The following is a 19796-nucleotide window of genomic DNA, read 5'->3' as shown; positions in this document are numbered from 1 at the left end:
AGTTAATCATTCCGAGGTAGGTTGGTAAGATACTCAAGATGCTCAAGAAATTCGGGGTATTGCTTTGTTTGGAAATGAAACAGAAGTGTAGGATCAGAAAAATCAGGGCCTGTGGGAAGAGGGCTGATCTCATTCACCTTAGTTTCCCGCAGGGATGGAGGGGACCCATCAAGAAGGTCAAGAGCCTACAGTAGCCACAGTGGCCGATTCTGGGAATAAGACTTTAAAATCATGGGCACTTCAGCGTTCTAAGGATTTAATTTCTTTTTCCCTTCTAATTATCTTCCCAGGCTGTAGCAGTCAAGTGAGTCACCCATTCTCTTCTTCCCCAAGCGGAAATTGAAGCAGCAGCTAAGTCCTAGGGAGGGGCTCTGACCTGGATGACTGGTTTTCAGTTTCTCTCCCTCCCTCCTAAGGAACCTACGAGGTCAGGCATTGGGGTGGGGCCACTCAGGGATTCTGCCTTGTTGCTTCTATTGTACCTAAGCCCTGAACCAAAGAACTCAACAGAGGAACAGGCTTCACTGGGGTCTTTATTTGATGACAGCGTATAACTATGACTGAAGGTCTGTTTTGTCCTTGAAATTTGTGTCCTTGCTCCAACTTCATTTTTTTCCCAGTTATATTCTGAACCATCAAAGGAAGCCAAGTGTTAATTGACATTTGCCATCTAAAAAACCTGATGCATAATAAATATGTGAATTTTTTCAATGAATAGCTGAATGGAATCTGAATAGATGGTGGTGGTAAAGATTTATGTGATACATTGTAACTCTCTGAATTGTTCTGAATTACTGTTGAGAGCTGTGCCATTTGTTTTGTTTTGATGGAATAAGATCGTCTTTCCTGACAGAATCCAGGACTGTTGTAGATTAATCCTCCAGAATCCATGCTCTCTTGTTCTTCTGGTCCCTTCTTTCTTTCCTTCAGTGAATTCTTTTCTGGCTGGTCTGGATAAAGGGGACAAGGACAGATGCTGTCCTAATTCTGGAGATTAAGTTCTCAGCCACAAAACAGATTAGGGTATTTGGGCATTGTTTATGGTGGGAAGTTGTCTCTGAGCTAAGACAGATGAGAGGTGTTTGATACTACACAAACAGCACAGCAGTTTCTTCTGAAACTTCCAACTCCCAGGAAACCAGCAGAGAAAGGAAGAGCTCTTGAAGTATTTCCACTTACCACTCACATCCTGAAAGAAACTCAGCTTAATCCTAGACACTCTTCATAGTTAAACAAAAAATCTACCTAAAGCTTGGCTCTTGATTTGAATGCTGTGGAATACCGGATATGTTCAGCGAGTTTCTGTTTTGCCACAGGGTTTGGGAATTAGTTGGTCTGGTATTTTCAACTCCTGTGCTTCATTTTTCAGATGTCAGGTGTCTAGTTTTTTCTTTCTTTCTTTTTTTTTTTTTAAATTTATTTATTTGAAAGAGTTACACAGAGAGAGGAGAGGCAGAGAGAGAGAGAGAGGGAAGTCTTCCATCTGCTGATTGGCTGCAATGGCTGGAACTGCACCAGTCTGAAGCCAGGAGCTTCCTCCAGGACTCCCATGCGGGTGCAGGGGCCCAGGCACCTGGGCCGTCTTCTGCTGCTTTCCCAGGCCATAGCAGAGAGCTGGATCAGAAGTGGAGCAGCCAGTACTCGAACTGGCGCCCATATGGCATGCCAACACTGCAGGTGGCAGCTTTACCTGCGATACCACAGCTCTGGTCCTGTTTTTTGTCTTGATATTCATACTTATCTATGTTTTTAAAAATCTTCCAACCTTGAGAACTGCTTTCAGTTAAATAAAACTCTCAAGAATCAGTGAAGAAACTCGAGGTAATATAGAGTGGTTCAAAGCTTGCTGGATAGAGGGGGGTTGGAGAGGCCAGTGGTATCCCATGCTTTGGGCCAGTGTGCAGGTCAGTGGAACATGGCTGGGATCCAGAAGCCTCAGGCTGCTCCAGAAAAGGGAACGTAGCTGGTGTTAGTTATATAGTCACTGGTTCTCTCATCTGACTAGAAAGATTATTAGGACAGATTTCAAAACCTAGAAAGAGGCAGGCATTTGACCTAGTGATTAAGGTACCCGTATCCCACATTGTAGTACTTGGCTTAGTGTCCTGATTCCAGCTTCCTGCTCATGCAGACCCTAGGGGCAGTAGTGATGGCTAAAGTAATTGGGTTCCTGGCTTCTAGCTTCATCCCAGCCTGCCCTAGCCCTGGCAATTGTGGGCATTTGGAGAGTGAACTACTGGGTGGGAGTTTGGTCTTTCAAATATTTTTTTCAATGTGTGGAAAGATTTCACAGGAGAAGAATAAATCTGAATACAGACCTTAATACAAAGGGTTAAAACAGAGATTCTGAGTCTTATACCTTAATCTAAAATGAGTAGTTCCTAGGGAAATTGGACCTACTTGATGGAAAGGATAAAGGTAATCATTTGAGGGGGTTTGATGCTGTGGGCTAACAGATTAAGCCACTGCTTGGGTGGTCTGTATCCCATATCAAGAGTGTTGGTTCAGGTCCCAGCTGCTTGACTTCTGATCCAGTTTCCTGCTAATGTTCCTGGGAAGGCAGTAGATGATGGCTCAAATACTTGCTACCCACATCGGAGACCCAGATGGAGTTCTGTCCTTGCTTTGGGCTGTCTCAACCTTGGCTGTTGCAGACATAGGGGGTAAATCAGTGAATGGAGGCTCTCTCTCCCCCTCTCTCTCACTCTGCCTTTCAAATAAGTAAGTAAAAAGATAAATCTTAAAAAAAAAAAAAAAAGGATTATTTGGGACTGCAATGGTAAACTGTACCAAGTATGGTGGGGGGGCTGAGTCCTTACAGATTTTTTTGAATATTGTTAGTATACAAAGTGGTGGAGGCAGCTTCTTACTTTCTTTGTTCTTTGTTCAGGTGTCCAGGACTAAGTCTGAATGTGTCACCTGCAGTGCCCATCTACAATGCAATTATGTTTCTCTTTGTTCTGGCCAATTTCAGCATGGCCACCTTCATGGACCCAGGCATTTTCCCTCGAGGTAAGATCTTCCCTCTCTTGGAAGCTCCTTACTAACTCTGAAAAAAATGGTTGGTCTTTCACAGTTGGTCTTGGGCCTTCAGAGTCCTAGGATTAAGGGATACTTGTATAGTCTGATGATGAAAAGTCAAGGTCTTCAGGAATAGGTGTCATAACTTAGAGCTACGTGATTCACTTTGGGTCACTGATTCATCAGGAATCTATTTGGAGTATGTAGATTGGGTGATGCTGCTAGGTATGACAATAGTCCATGATGAATCAGATAATTATAACCATCTCAGATCTCTAAGGGGAAGAATTACACAGTCAGATTTCCTTTTTCAAGAATAATTATTTTATGAATGTTCAGAGGGTCTGGCATTGTGTCCCAGTGGGCAGAACCACTGCCTGCATCACCAGTATCCCATACAGGTGCCAGTTCAACTCCTGGCTGTTCTTTCTGTCCAGCTCTCTGGTGATGGCCCCAGAAAAGCAGCAGAAGATGGCCCAAGTGCTTGGGCCCTTGCCTACCTGTGTGGGAGACCTGGAGGAAGCTTCAGTCTGGCTCAGCTGTGGCCATTGTGGCCACTTGGAGTGAACCAGTGATGGAAGATTCTCTCTCTCTTTCTCTCTCTCCCTTTCTCTGTGACTCTTTAAAAAAAATCTTAAGCAAAGAAATATACAGATACCTTTTGGGATGCTGTGGCAATAATATGAGAAAAAACCAGGTGAGAACTTGAATTCTCAAGAATTCAAGAAATAGAATTTCAGAAATAGAAACAATTCAAAAATAGAATTTCAGAAGTAGAATTTGTCATGACAGCTTATTGAAGGAAAGTGAGAAGCTGAAAGAATTGTCTAAGATAGTTTCAAACTTCTAAATTGTTAGATAACTTTGATGCTGAGTTATAAGATATTTGGAGGGAATACAGACAGCACTCTTAGACATGTTGAATTTGAAATATTTATGGGTCATCCAGGTAGTTACCTGGTAGGCAGCTGGGTAGTCAGAGTCAAAGACTGATTTAAGAGTCTTTGGCCATGTGGAATTTGAAGCAACAGGAGTAAGATTGTCCAGTGAAAGTAGAGTGAGCTTAGTAAGGAACTAAGATCAGACTTGATTAGCACTAAAATTTTTATAATGAGCAGAGAAAGAGTCACTGAAGAGATATTCAGCATGAGTGAGAAGGTTTTATAGGGGCAGAAAGTGGAACAGCGTGGAAAGTTCATGGAGTAGCTCTTGATTGATGGTATCAGAAATTAGATCAAATAGTATGAGAACACAAAATTTCCCATTGGTTTGGTAACTAATAATTGATCTTAAAAATATTTTTTAAGTTTTTTTTTTATTTTTTATTTAAAAGGTAGAGTTACAGAGAGGAGGAGGAAGAGAGAGAGAGAAAGAGATATCTTTCATCCTCAGGTTTCACTCCCTGAATGGCCACAATGGCTGGGGCTGGGCCAGACTGAAGCCAGGAGCCCAGAGCTTCTAGGTCTCCCATGTGCGTGCAGGGGCCTACAGACTTGAGTCATCTTCTGCTGCTTTCCCAGGTACATTAGCAGGAAGCTGGATCAGAAGTGGAGAGCTGGGTTTCTACTGGCACCCAAATAGGATGCTGGTGTCATAGGCAGAGACTTAACCTGCTATGCCACAATGCCAGCCCCCAAGAATAATTTTAAAGTGCATTTGTGTATGTATAAGGAAGGGATACAGATAAATTGTGTTTGGAATGCAGTGAATAAGAAATAAGGAAGCAGAGTCAATGAGTATTAAAATTATTCTCTGAGGAAGTAAGGAAAGAAGGTAAAACATGTATAATAGATGGTAGAGAAGGGGTTTTTTAGGAGATGGGAGACTAGCATGCATGTAGCATGAACAGGTAGTACCATAGAAGAGAGAGAAGCTGAAGTTAAAGACGGGATAATTGAAAGTGAGCTTCTAAAGGAAGGAGATGCTTTCTAATATACAGTGGAAAGTTATGTGTGGAAGAATTAGGCTGTTTCTATGATAGGAAGTAAGAGTAGGAACCATCATCAGTGGAAAGAAGAGAAGTTGACAGAAGTTGTTACTGATGACATGTAATTTTGCTTTTAAATGTGAGGTATGTTTTAAGAGTGAGGAGTGGGACTGGCATAGTAACTCTGTTGATAAGAGGTTTTTCTGAAATTCATTGTTCTCCCAAAGTCTGCGTCATTGTGTTTCATCATTTGTGACTTCTGCCTCAAAGATTAGGTAAGAAGAAACTTTGTGTCCCTAATGCCAACGTGTACTATTTTAAGCTTTCATTGTCCATTCATCAAATATTTAGTGATCTACTTACTCATAGATGATACTATAGTTGTCACTTGGGATGATTTCTCTCTTTTAAAAGATTTATTTCCCCAAATGCCTATGATAGTCCAGGGTGGGCCCAGCTGAAACTGGAAGCTGGGATCTTGGTCCTGGTCTCCCTTGTAGGTGGCCCTGTTGCTCCTCAAGGTCTGCAGTAGCAGGAAGCTGAATTGGCAGCAAAGTAGCAAGGATTTGAGAACCCCAGGCACCCAGTATGGGATGTGGGTGTCCAAGTGGCATGGTTCAAAATTGCACCCACTGGGCTATGAGTTCCTCAAAGGAAGAAGCTGTTTTATATATATAAATATAAAATTTAGTTTCATTTTACTTGAAAGGCCCAGTTACAGAGAGTGAGAGAGAGGTCTTCCATCCCTAGGTTCACTCCCCAAATGGCTGCAATGGCCAGGGCTGGGCCAGGAGTCAGGAACAACTTCTAGGTCTCTCTTGGGTGCAGGGGCCCAAGCACTTGGGCCATCTTCCACTGCTTTCCCAGGTGAATTAGCAGGGAGCTGGATTGGAAGTGGTGCAGCTGGATTGGAAGTGGTGTGAACCAGTACACATTTGGGATGCCAGAGTCATGGGCAGTGGCTTTACCTGCCATACCACAATGGTGGCCCTGGGATGATTTCTTTAAAAAACCACTGCCTTCACAAAACTGTCTAGAAAGAAAGAAAAGATGTTTATGTGAATAAGTATACTATGTGATAACTTATGAGATTAATCTAAGAGATATAGTACTTAAGAGGAGAAAGAGGAGCTGGCATTGTGGTACAGTAGTTAAGCTGCCACCTGTGATGCCAACATCCCATATTGGAGTGCCATTTTGAGTCCTGGTTACTCCGCTTCTGATCTAGCTTCCTGCTTAATGTGACTGGGAAGGCAACAGGAGATGGCCCAAGTACTCACATGGGATACATGGATGGTATTCCTGACTCTAGCATTGTGACACAGTGGATTAAGCCGCCACTTGCAATACCAGCCTCCCATATGGGTACTTGTTTGAGTCCCGGCTGTTCCACCTCCAATCCAGCTGCTTGCTAATGTGCTTGGGAAAGCAGTGGAAGATGGCCCAAGTCTACAATGGCCAGGGCTGGTTCAGACTGAAGCCAGGAGTCAGGAGCTCCATTCCATTATCCAACATGGGAGAATATATTCATAATATATAAACCAAAGAATATTAGCACGTGCATTTGAGAGCCACTTCCTGAGTCATTTTCTCTTAGACCTCATTTCCCAATGGAGAATGAATTGCTTCCTCATCTGTGTTCTAGTAGTGTTGTGTACGGAGTTGATCTCACAGTATTTATGGTTCAAAATTGCACGCTCTGGGCTATGAGTTCCTCAAAGGAAGAAGCTGTTTTATATATATAAATATAAAATTTAGTTTCATTTTACTTGAAAGGCCAGGAGACACAGATCTTATCCAATGGTTCACTCCCCAAATGCCTATGATAGTCCAGGGTGGGCCCAGCTGAAACTGGAAGCTGGGATCTTGGTCCTGGTCTCCCATGTAGGTGGCCCTGTTGCCCTTCAGGGTCTGCAGTAGCAGGAAGCTGAATTGGCAGCAAAGTAGCAAGGATTTGAGAACCCCAGGCACCCAGTATGGGATGTGGGTATCCAAGTGGCATTATCCTCTGTGACAAACACCTGCCCCAGAAACCATATTTTATTTTAAAAATTTATTTATTTGAAAGGCAGAGTGACAGAGATATCTTCCATTTATTGGTTCACTCCTTAAATCCCCAGTAGCCAAATCTGGGTCAGGACAAGTGCTTGGACCATCTTCCACTGCATTTCCAAGCACATTATCAGGAAACTGTATTGGAAGTAGAGTAGCTCAGACTTCGACCCGTGTTTCAATATGGGATGCAGGCATCACAAACTGAGACTTAATGCACTATAGCACAAAGCCCACCCTAGAAGCCATGTGTGTGTGTGTGTGTGTGTGTGTGTGTGTGTTTGTAAAGGTTTACTTATTTGAAAGTCAGAGTTTCAGAGAGGGAGAGACATGTCTTCCATCCACTGGTTCATTCTGCAAGATGATCACAACAGCCAACACTGGTCCAGGTCAAAGCCAGGAGCCAGGAGCTTTTAGGTCTCCGACATGGGTAGCAGGGGCCATCTTCCGCTGCTTTTCCCAGGCCAGCAAGGAGCTGGATGGGAAGTGGAGCAGCCAGTACATGAACCAGTGCCCATACAGGATGCCAGCCCCCAGAAGCCATATTTTAAACACCATTGCATTCCTTTTTTTTTTTTTTTAAGATTTATTTGTTTATTTGAAAGGCAGGGTTACAGAGAGAGAAGGAGAGACAGACACAGAGAAAGAGATTGTTCATCCTCTGGTTCACTTCTCAAATGGCTGTAATGTCTGGGGCTAGACTGATCCGAAGCCAGGAGTTTCTTCCAGTTTCCCATGTGGGATCAGGGGCCCAAACATTTGGGCCGTCTTCCACTGCTCTTCTAGGCCATTAGCAGAGAGCGCTGGATCAGAAGTGGAACAGCTGGGACTCAAACTGGCACGCATATGGAATGCCAGCACTGCAGACAGTGGCTTAAACCTCTACACCACAGTGCTGGCCCCATCATTGCAATATTATGCTTACTATAGTTTTGACATGGTTGTCTTTTAAATCGAATTTTCCCCTGTACAGCTGAGGAAGATGAGGACAAGGAAGATGATTTTCGAGCTCCCCTTTACAAAACAGTGGAGATCAAGGGCATCCAGGTGCGCATGAAGTGGTGTGCCACCTGCCGCTTCTACCGTCCTCCTCGGTGTTCCCACTGCAGTGTCTGTGATAATTGTGTGGAGGTAAGAACCCTGCATGGGGTCAGTGTCAGTGCATAACCTGTCTGCCTCCTAACTGCAGAACAGATTCTTGGGCTTGGATGAAATACAGTCCTGACTAACTTGGGCTTTATCCTCTAGTTCTGTCAAAAGGTGCTAGTAATGATGTACACAGTAATGGCAGAGCATAAATATCCTATTGAAATAGGAGGAGAACTTTGACTTTCTAGGCACCAAGATTGAAAGCTGTAGCCTGCCAGCCATTAGCTCATTTTTAATCCTAATTTTTATTTCATCTCTGGCTTCCACAAAATCAAGCTATTGCAAACAAATTTGTTAACATTTTTCTTCCCACTTGTCCTCTGCATCCCATATTTTTCATTTTTAACACTTTTTCAATTCTTTTTTACTTGGTTTTATGAAACTCTCTTTTCTCATGAGTTTATTTTATTTTTTATTTTTTATTTTTTTTTGACAGGCAGAGTGGACAGTGAGAGAGAGAGAGACAGAGAGAAAGGTCTTCCTTTTGCCGTTGGTTCACCCTCCAATGGCTGCCGCGGCCGGCATGCTGTGGCTGGCGCACCGCGCTGATCCGATGGCAGGAGCCAGGTACTTCTCCTGGTCTCCCATGGGGTGCAGGGCCCAAGCACTTGGGCCATCCTCCACTGCACTCCCTGGCCACAACAGAGAGCTGGCCTGGAAGAGGGGCAACCGGGACAGAATCCGGCGCCCCGACCGGGACTAGAACCCGGTGTGCCGGCGCCGCAAGGCGGAGGATTAGCCTAGTGAGCTGCGGCGCCGGCGAGTTTATTGATTTAGCAACACTTCTGACAGTTGCCCCTTTTAGAGTTCCTTGGTCACAAAGGATAAACTTTGAGAGCTGACCTTGGCCTTTTTCCATCCTCTGGAAGGTTTCCCTTATAGATTTATAGAGAAGACAAACTGCATGAACCTTTTAATTGTTGTGACTAAATGGAGAATATGATCATAAGTTACTAAAAGCAAAATTTAAGTTCTGCTATTTCTTCTTTTTTGAAAGATTTATTTATTTGAAAGGCAGAGCGACAGAGAGGCAGAGGCGAGGGTGTGGGGGGAGCCTTCTACACACTGGTTTATTCCCCAAATGGCTGCTATGGTGAAGCTGGGCCAATCTGAAGCCAGGAGTTAGGAGCTTCTTCTGGGGTGTCCCATGCAGGTGCAGGGGCCAAAGGACTTGGGCCATCTTCTACTGCTTTCCCAGGCCATAGCAGAGAGCTGGATCAGAAATGGAGCAGTTGGGACTTAAACTGGTGCCAATATGGAATGTCAGCATTGCAGGCAGTGACTTTACACACTATGCCGCAGCGCTGGCTCCCATTATTCTTGACAGATGTGGTCTAATGCTGTGGTCCAAGGATGTCTCTCAATCTGTCTTTTTTTTGCTCCTAGGAATTTGATCATCACTGCCCCTGGGTGAACAACTGTATTGGTCGCCGGAACTACCGTTATTTCTTCCTCTTCCTCCTTTCCTTGACAGCCCACATTATGGGTGTATTTGGCTTTGGCCTCCTTTATGTCCTCTACCACATAGAGAAACTCTCAGGGGTCTGCACGGCTGTCACGTATCCTTCAAGGCCTTTGGGTTTAAGATTAGGGTTGGGAGGAATGAGGAAAGTTGAGTCCTGTGGTAGGGAAAATGGCTATGGTAGCAGGTGGTGAAGGCAAGATCCCCTTACTCTTGTTTGCCTTAACTGTTTTTCATCAGAATGGCAGTGATGTGTGTGGCTGGCTTATTCTTCATCCCTGTAGCTGGCCTCACAGGATTTCATGTGGTGCTGGTGGCTAGGGGACGCACAACCAATGAGCAGGTATGAGAGGAAGTGACAAGAGACAGACCCCTGAAGGGCAGGATATATCTATTAAGCCCTGTGATTAGTCAACAGCACAGTGCTTTCAAAAATAGATGCTCAGTGGATACTTTTTTATAATGTTGCAGAGATTAGTAACAGGGGATGTGGTAGTCCTAGTTTCTCATGGAAGCATGAGAACATAGATCATTTCTTAGGTAAGACACATCTTCTTAATCTCCATTGTATACTGGACAATTTAGGCTCTGAATTTATAAAAATAGTAAAAGACTTGGGTTAGCCCTTAGGATCCTTATATTGTTGTTTAAAATTTTTGTTATTTACTAGTAGTAACCTTGATTACTTATTTTTGTTTTTAAAGATTTTTTTATTCTATATTTTATTTTATTTAAGATCATTTATTGGGAAGGCAGAGTTACAGAGAGGCAGAGAGAGGTCTGGTTCACTTGCCAAATGCCCTAACTGCTGGAGCTCAGCTGATCCAAAGCCAGGAGCCTGGAGCTTCTTCCAGGTCTCCCACGTGGGTACAGAGGCCCAAAGAGTTGGGCCATCTTATGCTGCTTTCCCAGGCACATTAGCAGGTAGCTGGATTGAAAATGGAACAGTCAGGACTTAAACCAGCCCCCATATAGGATGCTGGTACTGCAGGCGGCAGCTTTACCTGCTATACCACAGTGCCAGCCCCTATTTTTTTATTTATTTGAAAGGCAGAGTTAGAAAGAGAGGAGGAGAGAGAGAGACTCTTCTATCTACTATTTCAGTCCCCAAATGGGTGCAGTGGCCAGGGCAAAGTGAGGAACCTGGAATTCCATCTGGGTCTCTCAAGAGGGTGCAGGCATTTGGGCCATCTTCCACTGCTTTCCCAGATGCATTAGCAGGGAGCTGGATTGGAAATGGAGGGAGCATTTGGGTCTCAAACCAGTGCCCATATGGGATGCTGGCATCGCAGGCAGAGGCTTAATGTGCTATGCCACAATACTGGCCCTGCTTATTCTTACTTATCAGTTAGACCTCTGCATACATGGATTCAATCATCATGAATACAAAATGCTCAAGAAAAAAACTGCATCTGTGTTGAACACGTACAGACTTTTTTCTTGTCACTATTCTCTAAACAATACAACTGTTTATATAGCATTTACATTTATTAGGGTTTATAAGTAATCTATAGATGATTTAAAGTATATGAGAGTCTGTGCATAGATTATATGCCAACATACCATCTTATATAAGGGACCTGAGCATCAGTGGATTATCTTAGTTTTCAATATTCAGAAAGCTGTATTTTCTACTTAACATGAGAAAACTAGATGTTTAGGGTCAGACAACTACCATGAGGCATACCTAGGATTTGAACTGAGGACCCTGACTCTAGAGATTCATCTTTTTAACTATTACAAGTATGTTTCTTCATGGGAGGTTTTCTACTCATTTTGTATCTCCCTGATGGTGAGTCATTGATTTGTGTTTTGGCCTTTGGAGATTAAGATCCCATCGTGTGATCTGGACATTTTTTTCTCTCTCTAGGTTACGGGTAAATTCCGGGGAGGTGTGAACCCTTTCACCAATGGTTGCTGTAACAATGTCAGCCGTGTACTTTGCAGTTCCCCAGCACCCAGGTACACCTACTCCATTGGTCTAATGCTCACGCTTGGTCAAAACTTTTCTTTGGGCTTGTTCTACTATAGGAGAGGCCTGGTAGAAGATGGTCTTTTAGGTGGGAGACATTCTCTTAGAATGGTGAGATGAATGCAAGGGAGAGACATGCCCATCCTTAGTGGGCACTATGAGTTCAGTTGATGTTCTTTGGGTATTATGGTTAATCAGCCTTTTCAAATAAATAAATCTGAATTGAAACGTATAGTGGCAGAGAGAGGACTAGTACATCTGCTGCTTCACTCCCCACATTGCCACAACGTAGCTTTGGCTGGGTCAGGCTAAAGCCAGGAGCCAGGTCATCTGGGTCTCCCATATGAGTGGCAGGGGCCCAAGAACTTGGACCATCTTCTGCTGCCTTCCTAGGTGTATTAGCATTAAGCTGTATCAGAAGCAGAGCGGCTGGGACTCAAACTCACTCTGATATGGGATGCCAGCATCATAAGCCAGCAGCTTAATTCACTGTACTATAATGCTGGCCCTGGTTAATCTGAGAGTTAAGTTATTCCAGATGCTGATCTGGGTGTCTGTTCACAAGGAAATTCATGTAGTGTTAAGCTTTTTAAGACTGTTTTTATATTTTTAAGTGAATAAATGAATGTCTTGCTGTTGACACTTAGATATTTGGGAAGACCAAAGAAAGAGAAGACAATTGTAATCAGACCTCCCTTCCTTCGGCCAGAAGTGTCAGATGGTCAGATTACTGTGAAGATCATGGATAATGGCATCCAGGGAGAGCTGAGGAGAACTAAGGTGAGAAGTTTAGGGATATTAGGTTAGTAACTGTCTAACCCTTGGCTGAGAGATGGAAATTTGCTTTTGGGGTAGATTTTTCTAATGATATTCATTTCTTTTCTTCTTCTTCTTCTTTTTTTTTTTTTTTTTTTTTAAGATTTATGTATTTGAAAGTCAGAGTCAAACAGAGAGAGGAGAGGCAGGGAGAGAGAGGAGAGAGAGAGGTCTTCCATCCGCTGGTTCACTCCCCAGTTGGCCACAACAGCCTGAGCTGCGCCGATCCAAAGCTAGGAGCCAGGAGTTTCCTCCTGGTCTCCCATACCAGTGCAGGGGCCCAAGGACTTGGGCCATCTTCTACTGCTTTCCCAGGCCATAGCAGCTAGGTGGATTGGAAGTGGAGCAGCTAGATCTTGAACCGGCACCCATGTGGGATGTTGGCGCTTCAGGCAAGGGTGTTTACCGGCTGTGCTACAGCGCTGGCCCCAATATTCATTTCTTATTGATTTGTGTTAAAATTACTTAAATTTTTTTTTTCTATTGAAGTTGAAATTCATTGACAACGGAAATTTGGTCCATTCGTTTCTGTATCTTCACAGGTCTTATTTAACATAGTAGTTTACATATCTAAGAAACTGAATGAGAGTTGTTGCAATGAGCATATAAGTGACAGAATTAAACACTGGAAACTTTTCTTTATCTAATACTACCTTCAAACTGACTCTCATGCCTTGTACTTCCAGTCCCAGTTTAGAAAACATGATAACTGACTTTCCAGGACCTCTCTTATATGAATTCAATTATTTGAGTTGTCCTAATGCCCATTTCTCCAAACTTGATTTTCCCTCCCCTCATTTATCCAGTCTAAGGGAAGCTTGGAGATAACAGAAAGCCAGTCTGCCGATGCCGAACCCCCGCCTCCTCCTAAGCCAGACCTGAGCCGTTACACGGGACTGCGAACACACCTTAGCCTGGCTACTAATGAAGGTAAGGGCTGCCTTGATTGATTTGCAAGAATCTAGAACAAGAAGGCAGGAGTAAGAAGGCTACTTTTGTGAGCTGTAGAGTAGACAGGCAAGGACTGGGGAACTTACTTGTGTCTGAAACACCCAACAGGTGGGATTTGAACCACTTCTTTGGATAGCTGAAGTGGAAAGATGTCATTTAGCTACTGGTGATGAACTACTGGTGGTGGACTTTTATGGGGGAGCCTGTCAGCCTCTAGACCAGAGAACATCCTAGGACCTTTGTGGTGCATTTACCCACCCTAACTTCTGGGCTGGCGTGAGTTTTTATAATGGATTTCAGCAAAATTATATTCCCTGGACTTTGCTTTTCCTGGTTATTACCTGTTCCTACCTTGTCCTCCCCCTATACTTTAGGAACCTTGGGCAGATTAAGAGAACAACTTATGAAACAGTGCTCCTTGGGCCTTTTTTTCCTGCAGATAGCAGCCTTTTGGGCAAGGACAGCCCCCCCACACCAACCATGTACAAGTATCGGCCAGGTTATAGTAGCAGCAGTACGTCAGCCGCCATGCCTCATTCCTCCAGCGCCAAGGTACTGAGTAAGAAGTATGATTGTAACATGTATTAATTGCTCTGGGAAAAATATTTCAGGGGAAGGAAAAGGCAGAGGGGAAAAGAAAATAGCATTGTACCCACTGTCATCATTAGTGGATTTGATTCTCCTTGATAGTGTGCCCTTCATTATAGGGGGAAGGGTAATAAAATATAAAAGCACTGGGCAGGCATTTAGCTCAGCAGTTAAGGTACCACTTAGGATGCCTGCATCCCAAATCAGAGTGCCTGGGATCTAGTCCTGGCTCTATTTTTTTTTTTTTTTTTTTTTTAAGATTTATTTGTTAATTTGAAAGGCAGAGTTAAGGGGAGAGAGAGAGAGAGAGATCTTCCATGTGGGTTCACTCCACAAATGGCCACAACAGCTGAGGCTGGGCCAGGCTTAAGCTAGGAGCCTGGAACTCAGTCTGGGTCTCCCATGTAGGTGGCAGGATTCCAAGCACTTGGACCATCTTCTGCTGCTTTCCTAGGCACATTAGCAGAGAGCTTGATCAAAAGTGAAGCACCTGGGACTTGAACCTGCTCTCATACCGGATATTGGTACCCATAAGGGATGTTGGTGTTGGCTTTTTCTGCTTGTGCCACAGCACTGGCCCCTGGCTCCTTTTGTGCTGCCAGCTTCCTAATAACATGTACCCTGGGAGGTGGCATGTGGTGGTTCAAGCTCTTTGGTCACTGCCACCCATGGGGGAGACACATACTGAATTCCGGGCTCCTGGCTTTAGCCTGGCCCAGCCCCAGCTATTGTAGGAATCTGTGGAATGAAGCAGTGGATAGAAGATCTCTGTCTCCATCTTTCTGCCTTTCAAACACAATGAAAATCAATAAATATATATAAGTGATTAAAAGCACTGATAACAGTGTCAGATCTAGTTCAAGACCCAGTTCTGCCTCCATAGGCAAGTTACTTCTCTAAACCTCATTTTCTGTATCTAAAAATGAGATATTAATTTGCTTCAACTCATGAATTTGCTTTAGGTAGGAGTTAAGTAATGCATGTGGAAGTTTTAAGCATATTACTGGACATAATGCTGTGTTGGATGGAACCCTTGGGCTTTGAGATCTAGTGACTGTCACTAGAGGAGCACTAAGAGCCTGCTGTATTTTCTTCCTTAGTTGAGTCGTGGGGACAGCTTGAAGGAGCCAACTTCAATTGCAGAGAGCAGCCGTCATCCCAGTTACCGCTCAGAGCCCAGCTTGGAACCAGAGAGCTTCCGTTCTCCCACCTTCGGCAAAAGCTTTCACTTCGATCCACTTTCCAGTGGCTCACGTTCCTCCAGCCTCAAGTCGGCCCAGGGAACAGGCTTTGAGCTGGGCCAGTTGCAGTCCATTCGTTCAGAGGGTACCACTTCCACCTCCTATAAGAGCCTGGCCAACCAGACACGCAACGGAAGCCTGTCTTATGACAGCCTGCTCACTCCTTCAGACAGCCCTGATTTTGAATCAGTACAGGCAGGGCCTGAGCCAGACCCGCCTTTAGGCTACACCTCTCCCTTCCTGTCAGCCCGCCTGGCCCAGCAACGGGAAGCCGAGAGGCATCCACGTTTGGTGCCAACAGGTCCACCACACCGAGAGCCCTCACCAGTCCGTTATGACAATCTGTCGCGCCACATTGTGGCCTCCCTCCAGGAACGAGAGAAGCTGCTGCGCCAGTCACCCCCGCTCCCAGTCCGTGAGGAAGAACCGGGCTTGGGAGACTCAGGCATTCAGTCAACACCTGGCTCAGGCCATGCCCCTCGTACGAGTTCCTCCTCAGATGATTCAAAGAGATCACCCTTGGGCAAGACTCCACTTGGACGCCCAGCTGTCCCCCGTTTTGGCAAGCCAGAAGGGCTAAGGGGCCGGGGACTAGGGTCCCCTGAACCAGGTCCAACTGCCCCGTATCTGGGCCGTTCAACGTCTTACAGCAGCCAAAAAGCGCCACCTGGTGTCTCTGAGACAGAGGAAGTGGCCTTGCAGCCATTACTGACGCCCAAGTAAGTATTAGTACCATCCTGGCCCTCAGCTGACTTAAAACTAGCATAGTACTCTGCAGAGGACAGCAGGGTTTTGCTTGTACAGTGTTGTGTAGGGGGGACCCAGGGGTTTCCTGATTACTTTTTTTTTTTTTAACGGTAATGCAATTTTTAAAAAGACTTATTTTGTTTATTTGAAAGAGTTACAGGGAGAGGTAGAGACAGAGAGAGAGAGGTCTTCATCCACTGGTGTACTCTCCAGGTGACCACAATGGCTGGAGCTGAGCTGAGCTGATCTGATCTGAAGCCAGGAGCCACAGGAGCCAGAAGCTTTTTCTGGGTCTCCCACGTGGGAGGACCCAAGGACTTGGACCATTCTCTGCTGCTTTCTGAGGAGCATTAGCAGGGGGCTGGATGGGAAGTGGAGCAGCCAGAACTTGAACCAGTGCTCTGCTGATGCTGCAGGACGGGGCTTTAACCTGCTGAGGCACAGCACCAGCCCTTCCCGATTACTCTTTTATAAAAAATTTTTTTAATTTTTAAAAGATTTATTTATTTGAAAGGCAGAGGCAGAGAGAGATCTTCATCTGCTGGTTCACTTCCCAGATGGCTACAACAGCTGGAGCTGGGCCAGTCGGAAACAAGGAGCGTGGAGCTTCTTCAAGGTCTCCCATTTGGGTGCAGGGGCCCAAGGACTTGGACCATCCTCTACCGCTTTCTCAGGCTGTAGCAGAGAGTGGGATCAGAAGTGGAGCAGCCAGGACTTGAACCAGCGCCCATCTGGGTTGTGGTGCAGAGGTGGCAGCTTTATCCACTATGCCACGGCGCAGCCTCTTCCCCCCGCCACCTCCCTGATTATTCTTATTTTTCCTTCTCAGTCCAACTGCCTTTATGGACTTTTATGGACAACTCCTGTAGAAACTGGATATTACTGTTTCCCTTTAATCTTTTTTTTTTAAGGTTTTTTTTTTTTTTTTTTGGACAGAGTGGACAGTGAGAGACAGAGAGAAAGGTCTTCCTTTTGCTGTTGGTTCACCCTCCATCCCTTTAATCTTAATTTTCTAAAAAATGCTTAATATTTGAGAGTGAGTACAGCTGCAATTAGAGGGGAATTAAGAGGGGAGGCAGGGGCTGGCGCCACAGCTCCATAGGCTAATCCTCCGCCTGCGGCGCCAGCACACTGGGTTCTAGTCCCGGTTGGGGCGCCGGATTCTGTCCTGGTTGCTCCTCTTCCAGTCCAGCTCTCTGCTGTGGCCCGGGAGGGCAGTGGAGGATGGCCCAAGTGCTTGGGCCCTGCACCCGCATGGGAGACCAGGAGAGGCACCTGGCTCCTGGCTTTGGATCAGCGTGGTGCGCCGGCCGCAGTGGCCATTGGAGGGTGAACCAACGGTAAAGGAAGACCTTTCTCTCTCTCTCTCTCTCTCTCTCTCTCACTATACACTCTGCCTGTCAAAAAAAATTAAAAAAAAAAATTAAAAAAGAGGGGAGGAAGGGAATTGGGCTTGTGTTAAACAGGGCAATAAAAATAACATTTGTGTCAGAAAGTATATATGTAAAAAGTACAGCACTTTCTTCTGTTAGCCTTTATAACTCTCTCCACTGTTGTTTTTTTTGGTCCCACTTCCTGACACCTGTTTTTTGTCTTTTCTCCTCAGAGATGAAGTACAGCTCAAGACCGCCTACAGCAAATCCAATGGGCAACCCAAGAGCATAGGCTCAGCCTCCCCTGGCCCGGGCCAGCCATCTCTCAGTAGCCCCACAAGGGGAGGAGTCAAGAAGGTGTCAGGAGTGGGTGGTACCACCTATGAGATTTCGGTGTGAGCCTTCAGCGCCTCCCCTTCCCACACCTCTGCGCCTACACCAAAGGGCCCCAGGTGGCCACCTTCCTTCCCTCAAGGGGCTCCCCTCCCCTGCACGGACATTTTTTAAAACACTGATTCCAAGAGGATGAGGAGCGTTTTATAAAATGCAAAAGGGTTTGGGAGTCGGAGAGTTGGGGCCCTGAGACTGGGGTAGCAACCCCCCCTTTTACCTTTTAAGACCTTCCTTTCCCCAATCCCTGGACCAGACTCAGTGGACATTTGTGCAATTGCTCGCCCTGGAGGGAACCAGATCATTTTTAAACCAGAAATAATTTTTTTTATTATTGTTACGGATTCTATTTTTTTCCTCTTCTGCGTTACCAGGTGTGTGTGTACATATATATATATATATATTATAAATATCAAAGAAATTATATATCTATCCTGGGATGGGAAAATGAGGGAGGGATATGTATAAGAAGGAGGATCTTACTGTTCCTGTTCCTCAGACCAGCAGGAAAAGAGGGGAGACACCAGAGTCTTCCTTTTCCCCCATGACTCCCTCTCTTATCTGTTACCAACTAAGGAAGTAGTAGTGCCCCAATGTTGGTGCTATGTGATCAGGAAAGAAACCTGGGGAGAGGCGAGTCTGAGTTCTTGGTTAGAAGAGGAAAGGACATTTGCAAAGTTAGTTTTCTAGGCTTATTGGCATTTAGTTTCCCCAGAAAGGGGTCACAGCTCCATGACATTGGTGGTGGTGGTAGGGGGGGGATCAGGGAAAGCATCTGGCCTCATTTGAAACACTATTAGAAAATCCCCCCCCACTTCTTGGGAGAGAGGGATTAGGGTGGCTTTCATAAATGAGCCCCTCAGAGCTTCCCCTAGCCTACAGTTAAGGTGATTTTAAAGTCCAAGGACAGGAGAGAAGAATCCAAAAAGCAATATTTTTCATCACATGCCAAAAATGGGATAGAGAGGAGTGGCAGGCCTAGGTCCCTCCGGTTGTCCCTTGGGGGTTACCCCTCAGCCCAACTTAGTATGGTGCTGGGAAGAGGGGATACCTGGGTTCTAATCTCTAAATAGGGAAGACCCCAGCCTCTGCACAGAGGCCCTTTTATTTTTTATTCTGATTAGCCATTTTAAACCGACAAAGAATAAAAAGAAATCCTGATCTAACGGCTCCCCCGACTTGTGTTATTGTGTCTGGTGACGCAAGGTGGGAAGTCATCACAAAGAACACCTCACAGACTTCTCTGATCCTGGCCTATCTTAGGCAGGACATAGTGAAATTACTTAAAGCGACAAGTCCTGTTTTAATTTGGGTGATTTAAAAATTCACACGGCTTCATGTTGCTCCTTAACATAAGGATTTTGTCTGCAAAGAAAAATCAAGATACGGAAGCCTGGTAAAAGCAGGTTGACTGGAAATTGAATTAGGTCATCTTATACCCTGTCAAAGGGGAAAGGCTCTGTGCTCATTTTATTTTTTTAAAGATTTATTTATTTGAAAGGCAGAATTAACAGGCAGAGAGGTCTTCCACCGCTGGTTCATTACCCAGATGGCCGTAATGGCTGGAGCTATGCTGATCCGAAGCCAGGGGCCAGCAGTTTCTTCTGGGTCTCCCACATGGGTGCAGGGGCCCAGGGACTTGGGCCATCTTCCACTGCTTTCCCAGGCCATAGCAGAGAGCTGGATCAGAAGTGGAGCTGCCGGGACATGAACCGGTGCCCGTATGGGATGCCAATACTGCAGGCAGTGGCTTCACCCACTACGCCACAGCGCCAGCTCCTCTGCTTTCATTTTAGATAGGCATCCTCAGACACTAATTCTCAGCAGACTGGCTAGAACCCGTTATCTTTACCATCTGCAGCTTAAGCATACAAACTCTTACTCTGAAATCCCGGAGTAAAACAAGCTGAGTGAGTGGTTTTCCATCTACTGACCTAGAACAACCTTGGTTCATGGCAATAGATTTTAACTATTCTGTGTTAAATTTAGTTTAAAGCTAGATTATAGTAGTTTGGGTTTCAGTTACCAACCATACTGCAGAAAAGTAAACTGCTTTCTTTTACACTTTGATAGTCTAGGCTGCCCTTTTTGCTGTCTTGGGAGCTTA

The 19796-nt window shown here is 45.1% G+C and overlaps 1 protein-coding gene across 2 annotated transcripts in view; it reads left to right on the top strand.

Annotated features, from left to right (window-relative positions):
- Positions 1-18859, top strand: part of ZDHHC5 (zDHHC palmitoyltransferase 5) — a 30521-nt gene extending 11662 nt beyond the window's left edge. For both annotated transcript variants that reach the window (XM_089308911.1, XM_002709166.5), the window contains exons 3-12: positions 2891-3012; positions 7974-8131; positions 9536-9708; positions 9852-9954; positions 11482-11573; positions 12231-12363; positions 13206-13329; positions 13790-13902; positions 15039-15898; positions 17533-18859. In XM_089308911.1, the coding sequence (XP_089165037.1) occupies positions 2891-3012; positions 7974-8131; positions 9536-9708; positions 9852-9954; positions 11482-11573; positions 12231-12363; positions 13206-13329; positions 13790-13902; positions 15039-15898; positions 17533-17698 (2044 nt within the window). In that variant the 3' untranslated portion in view covers positions 17699-18859. The remainder of the gene's footprint in view (positions 1-2890; positions 3013-7973; positions 8132-9535; positions 9709-9851; positions 9955-11481; positions 11574-12230; positions 12364-13205; positions 13330-13789; positions 13903-15038; positions 15899-17532) is intronic.
- Positions 18860-19796: the final 937 nt, after the last annotated feature.

The sequence above is a fragment of the Oryctolagus cuniculus genome, chromosome 1 (genome assembly GCF_051225735.1).
Source record: "Oryctolagus cuniculus isolate XC-2025 breed Fujian yellow rabbit chromosome 1, ASM5122573v1, whole genome shotgun sequence".
Lineage (NCBI taxonomy): Eukaryota > Metazoa > Chordata > Mammalia > Lagomorpha > Leporidae > Oryctolagus > Oryctolagus cuniculus.
This window is presented reverse-complemented; position numbering and strand designations above follow the sequence as displayed.